Source organism: Pungitius pungitius, chromosome 18 (genome assembly GCF_949316345.1).
Source record: "Pungitius pungitius chromosome 18, fPunPun2.1, whole genome shotgun sequence".
NCBI classification, from domain to species: Eukaryota; Metazoa; Chordata; class Actinopteri; order Perciformes; family Gasterosteidae; genus Pungitius; species Pungitius pungitius.
In genome coordinates this window covers 14,862,457-14,868,905 of record NC_084917.1, presented here as the reverse complement: position 1 = coordinate 14,868,905, position 6,449 = coordinate 14,862,457, and the positions used below count along the sequence as shown (strand labels likewise).

The 6,449-nt window shown below is 41.9% G+C and overlaps 1 protein-coding gene across 1 annotated transcript; it reads right to left on the bottom strand.

The window, feature by feature from the left end:
* Positions 1-3,179: 3,179 nt before the first annotated feature.
* Positions 3,180-5,886, bottom strand: lyz (lysozyme). Its single transcript, XM_037485351.2, is given in 5 exon segments — positions 3,180-3,611; positions 3,691-3,769; positions 5,175-5,269; positions 5,271-5,328; positions 5,699-5,886. Coding segments are annotated over 5 exon segments (426 nt in total). The 5' UTR covers positions 5,826-5,886; the 3' UTR covers positions 3,180-3,544.
* Between the last annotated feature and the right edge of the window lie 563 nt (positions 5,887-6,449).

Genomic DNA, 6,449 nt, shown 5'->3' with positions numbered 1-6,449 from the left:
GGCCCGGGAAAGGGAAGTTTGGGGTCCCCTGCTGGAGCTGTTGCCCCCGCGACCCGACCCCGGATAAGCGGTTGAAGATGGATGGATGGATGGTTGGAAGATTTGGACAATATTAACACCAGCTTAGAGTTAAAATTGAATCTCACAGAGTCAATTTAACTCCTAAGTTTTCTGTGTACTTTATGTGAATAACAAGCATCATTTTGTGGTGACTCTTCAATCAGCTGGGTTTGTGACCATCCCACCTCACAGAGCTCCGCATCTAACTCCTAATAAAACTAAAGAAATTGTGACTTTGCCTTTTAAAGGTGCAAGATTGAGTACGGGAGTGTCTTGATTGCCTCTAAATGGCTCTCAACATGTCGACAGCACTTATGGTCATAACAGCTGTACTCACAGTGCATACTAATGCTAAGAGCAGGCAGAGCTAACCTTGTTTACCCGAGGTGGAACCGGGTTGCGGAGGCTATAATCACGGCAAGCCGCCATCAGCGAAAATTGCCGTGTGAGAGGCAGTGCAGAGCAGCATATTTATATTATCGTATACTTATACTACTATTTATACATATATATTAAATTCAGCAAAAAGGTCAAAATTCCCACAGAAAGTTTACGGAAAGTTACTGTAAATTTCCGCTCCTTTGCAAACCTTTATATTCAAAATATTAGTTTTTCTGTTTGTGCAAACAACAAGCGCAAACAACGTATTTCCCCACATTTAACAGCAAGATCAGACTGGTTTGGGCTTGCTTTGTTTTACAAATGTTGTCAAAGCGTGGCTGCGGGTTAGAGATAGCCCCTCTGGAAACAATCATGAACACGGCAGACAATCACAGGGGATGATAGGACAAGGCAGGAAGTGAATCTAACCCAGGGACTCAAGAGGCATGAAACTACAAAATAAGACATGAAGTAAACCCAAACCGTGACAGATGTTGGACTTTCTATATGTGACTATGCATTGTGTGACTATGCATTTGGCTTCAAAGACGAGATGAAGCAGCCTGCCGGCTCTACCCTCATTTGCATTTGCCAAATGCCTCTATGATGCCAGTTTCTGATCACTGCAACTACACATTTAAATGTCTGCTTCACTGCCAGATGCTTTCTCTCTCTCTCTCTCTCTCTCTCTCTCTCTCTCTTTACCTCTCTCAACGAGGGAATACGGTTTCAATCCTGTAACAGCAGCTCTGATCGTGCTCTGCATTAGAAAACATTCTTTCTCAAACCCATTTTCCACTACCTGTGTCCCACCGACTTCACCTCTAACGTCCTTGCTTCCCTCTTTTCCCCCTGTCTCCTAACAAAGTTCTTACCTTAGTAACCTCTGCCCGTCCCACCACCTGCCCTCTTGACCCCATTCCATCCCATATCCTACAATCGATCGCTCCTGACCTTCTTCCTTTCCTCACCTGTCTCATTAACAATGCTCTGTTATCTGGCTGTTTTTCAAACTCTCTGAAGGAGGCAAGAGTTCACCCACTCCTGAAGAAACCCACGCTCAACCCTTCTGAAGAAAATAACTACAGGCCGGTATCTCTTCTTCCCTTTTTGTCCCAAACTCTTGAAACGTGGGTTTCAACCTTTCAATCTTTCAATCTTTAACCAACTCTCCTCCTATCTCCACCGCAACAATCTCCTTAACCCCCACCAGTCAGGCTTCAAGGCGCGCCTACCTTAAAGGCCGCACCTACCGGGTAACTTGGAGAGGATCTGTGTCGGAACCTTGTCTTTTTACTACTGTAGTTCCTCATGGCTCCATCCTGGGTCCCCTCCTCTTCTCCATCCACACCAACTCTCTTGGCTCTGTCATGGTGGTCTGACATGGTTTGTCCTACCACAGCTATGCCGATGACACCCAACTAATTCTCCTTCCCTCACAGGTGGCGGCTCGGATCTCTGCCTCTCTGACTGATATCTCTCAGTGGATGTCCGCTTACCATTGGAATATCAACCATGTTAACTTTGGCAATTCTGTGTTAACGCCCACTTTTACTGCTAGGAACTTCGGTGTGACACTTGACAGCCAATTCTCCCTGACTCCCAACATTACAGTGACAACACAATCTTGTAGATACACGCTCTACAACATCAGGAGAATACAACCTCTTCTCACTCAGTAGGCAGCGCAGGTACTGATTCAGGCTCTTGTCATCTCCCGCCTTGACTACTGTAACTCTCTCCTGGCAGGTCTCCCTGCTACCGCCATTCGACCACTGCAGCTCATCCAGAATGCAGCAGCTCGACTGGTCCTAAACCTTCCTAAATTCTCACACTACTTCACTTCTCTGCTCTCGTCACTGGCTACCAGTGGCTGCCCCCATCCAGTTCAAAACATTGGTACTCACGTACCATGCTGTGAATAGATTGGGTCCAGTCTACATCCAGGACATGGTGAAACCCTACATCCCAACTCGCACACTCTGCTCCGCATCCGCCAAACTGCCTTTTCCTCCCTCTCTGAGAGCTAAACACTCGACAAGATAGCGACTCTTTGCTGTCCTTGCTCCGAGATGGTTGAATGAGCTATCGATGACATCAGGACCGCAGAGAGCCTTTGCATTTTCCGCCGCAAACTAAAGACACACCTCTCCTTCATCAAATCCTCACAGCAACTCTGCAGTGACATTACTTTTCAGAATTGAAGGTAGAGGAAGTTGTTTTTTTGCAGATAATCTGGTTTATGTAATAGTTTATAATATTTTCCACTAAATCTCGAATCATTATTTATTGAAAGCATCTCTGAAAAAAATCTTCCGTGAATACTTTTGTACTGTAGTGACTGATGCCTTAAGTTATGAAAAATGGAAGAATTTAAAGAATACACCACGCTGTTGTCTAACCAATTATCCATGAAGGCTTTTTTGGATCTATTACAGGTTCAGTAGTACACAAGTTGTATGAGACCATCCAATATCTTAATCCCAAATGAACTATCTACAAACCCTCCATCCTCAGACCCTCAACCCAAGGAACGGAAAGTTTGACTGCTGGTGCACTGGTGTAGTTCTTGAAGCCGGGAGCAGTAGACCAAAGCCTTCGGGAGCGACACAGTCCATTTCTGCTTCTTTTGTAGTACGTTGATCTGCCGATTGAGGGCTTACTGGAGCTTCACTTTGCTTCTCACACCTGTCAAAGGTGTTTATTCTTAAAAAAATCAAGTAAAGTCACAAATTGAATCAGATTTCTGTTTGCTTTATTCTTCAGCTTTAAAAATTAAAAAAACACTTGTCTGTGAGCAGGGATTTACAAATATGAAGATCAGGGTTTGCTTTGCCAAAACGCTAAGAACTTTCGCATTTCAAGGATTTGAGGATCTTCGTGGCTTAGCATCAAAGGGGTTTCTCACACAGAAAACCCATAGAAAGGCAGAACATCTATACAACCATCATATGAGTGGTATACACTAGAATTTAATGAGTAAATCAATTGAAAGTAAAGATTATAGCTGTGGTCATTAGAATATAATCATTTGTGACTTCAGTATCTCTCCCTTCCATGCCAAAAATGGGAGACTTTGACAGAGTCAACGACTTTGCCTTCATTAAAGACCACATCCTAACAGATAGGAGCTCAGGTCACGGTTCTCGCAGCGATTGCGCCAGGCCACCCTAAAACCAGCCAGAGGGACAACATTCATTTCTCCATTTGCAGGTTTGTGCTGTATAAGCAACAAAGTTGGATACTTACCAGGCTCTCATGCCGTTGGGATCCCTAACGACGCGTTTGGCACAATTGATTGCCACACGGACATCATCAGAAACAAGAACTGGGATGAAAAAGAAATCAGCTTCAAAAATTAGACAGTAACTTAACTTTGAATACAGCATATGCCTCTCGAAGAGTCAGTAAGAAAAAAATGAATTGATAAAAAGTTTTTGGATGCTTTTATTCAAAGCCCCTTAAATTTATCACTAAATCCTTTTTCATGGAGACTTGATACCTTCTGATAGATAATGTATTTTTCTTTTAACTTCAAAAGGTTTTGTGCTAAACAATTCAACTGCATTAATTTGTATACAGCCCAAAATCCAAAATGAGAAATTTGTCTGTCCACATACAACATCCCCTATCCCAAAACCCTCACATTGGAACCCCCCCGAAAAAGGTAGAAACCCTAGCAGATGGACCTAATAGATCCATCTATTAGGATGGACAGAGTGCTATAGATGTCATGTGTACAGAATGAACAACGTACAAGGTTTACAATATGTTCAAAGTATCATGATTCCTGATTCCTGAAAGTAATGAAATGAGGGTGATTCATATATTGATAGCAGCACGCAGAATTATGCTAGCAAGTTGGTAATAATGAAGAATTACCAACAATTATTGTGGCTGTAGTGGATTTAGTGGATTAATTACTTGCAATAAAGAATTGCAAGTAATCTACACATTTCACTTTGAGACAAGATGTGCCTAATTTTTTATTTACTACGTAGGTGATACATGTGTTTTATCTGAGAATCCATGGATACATCCTAATCAAAAACAACTCCAAGATTATTTACGTTGCCAGAGTAATGCCATCTAGAGAAACAATTTAACTAGACAATTGACTTATGAGGCAAAAAACATCCGTTTACTCCTCATTAGGAAGTTTCTGGTCATCCAGGTTTGGATGTCCATAAGACATTTTTGAAGTTTAGTGAGGTGGTTTTTTTGTTCAACTTGATTTATCTGCAAAACAATGAAAGCTTTTGATTGTTTTCTAATAAAATCTCCCAGCACAGCTCCTTGGGGAACTCCTGGACTAGCATTGGAGTTCGAATGCGCTAGTCTCTGTAACACGATGCAATGATCAATGATGTCAAACGCATCACTACAAGAACAGAAATGAGTCCTTTGTCAGATGCAATCAGAAGTTCATTTGTTGTTCACCAGTGCTGTCTCTGTGCTACGATGGACTCTAAAATATTTTTTTGCAAAAGCATATAACAGGCAACTTAGATCAGGAGTGCGAGGCTGGCTCAGCTGGACCTGATACACAAAACGTTGTGTTGCTTGTGAACGCCTTGTTGATTATTGGTAAACTAGAGCCATGTTCATTTTGATAAAGTTTATTTGTATATAGTAGGCTAACCTTTTACAGCAGTGAGGCTATGATGTATGTAGGTCCACACTAAAGTACAGATCGGCAGTCTACATTTTGGATGTGTTAGTTTATCACTGACCGCTGCACTCGATCGCACATGCGTTCTTCGAGCCGGGGGTCCGCCCGTCGTTACACCACCAACGGCTGTTGATCTGGAAGATGCCGTAATCTGTCGGTGTTGAGGTTTATGGCGGTGGTGCTGTAACCTGACTCCCATTGGCTCAGACAAACCCCTGAAGAAGAAACACAGCAGGTGCACATACACACTCCCTGAAAACGTAACATTGGGCATGGAAACACACAGAAGTCAGAAAGCTCAACACTTGGCATAAAAAGCTCAATGGGGAAGATCAAATTAAGTCCATGACATCATTATCAAAATGAATAGAAAACAAATACAAACTAGCAAATGTCTTGGAATTTCTAATGTTACTGTACATTCTTTGGTTTTTCAGATTTGAAGTACAAGTATATAAAAAAGGCACGCATTAAAATGTTAGGCCGGTATGGTTATCTTACAAAATAAGAGTAAAAATGTTGAGAAATGAGTAATATATTGATGCTTCAGAAGTTGTATTTTTAGACTGAAGCTGTAATACTCACAGTCAGCCAGGCTGTAGCCCCTGTAGCCATCCATCCCATAAGCCTTCAGCACTCGGGCCCATTCGCATCGCTCGTAGACCTTAGCACTGGACACAGCCACCAACAGCAGAAACACTAAACCCCTCATGATGCACTCTCTGCTGGACTGAACATTTCAATAGCTGTTGCTGATCCTTTTTATAGTCAAGAAGCTCAGCTGAAAGCACTGTGTCACTGCGCACTGTTTGTTTTCTCTGAACCTTGTCCTATTCCAACAGAGGTGGAGATTCAACTTTCCATTGGTTTTGTGTTTCAACTTTGATCATTAACTTTGTTTTCATGCTGTGTTACGAGTGTGATAAGAAAGACAGTTTGAAAGACTAAAACAAAGAGTATATCATTATTTCTCATCAGTACAGTGTATCGGTAATTCATATTGATGATAATATTAGTTTGGGTGGACATTTTTACATGTTGCTCTAGACTAAAACGCTTTTTTGTTTATTACCAGTCAAAGCGTCATCTCCCTCATAACACCTAACTTTAAGTCTGAATAGGGATATTAGCAATGTGTTTACTAGCAGCTTGCAAACATCATGGGCCACGAGTATGTCAAATTCTGGACGTTATTTTCAGAATTTGTGTGACAAATTCAGTCCAACTAGAGTCCAGTGAGACTACCATGATTTAATGCTAAAATCAATCCCGTCAGCATTAATTGAAACACTTTGGCAGGACGGATGGACATGAAACATATAGATAATCCCCAAAA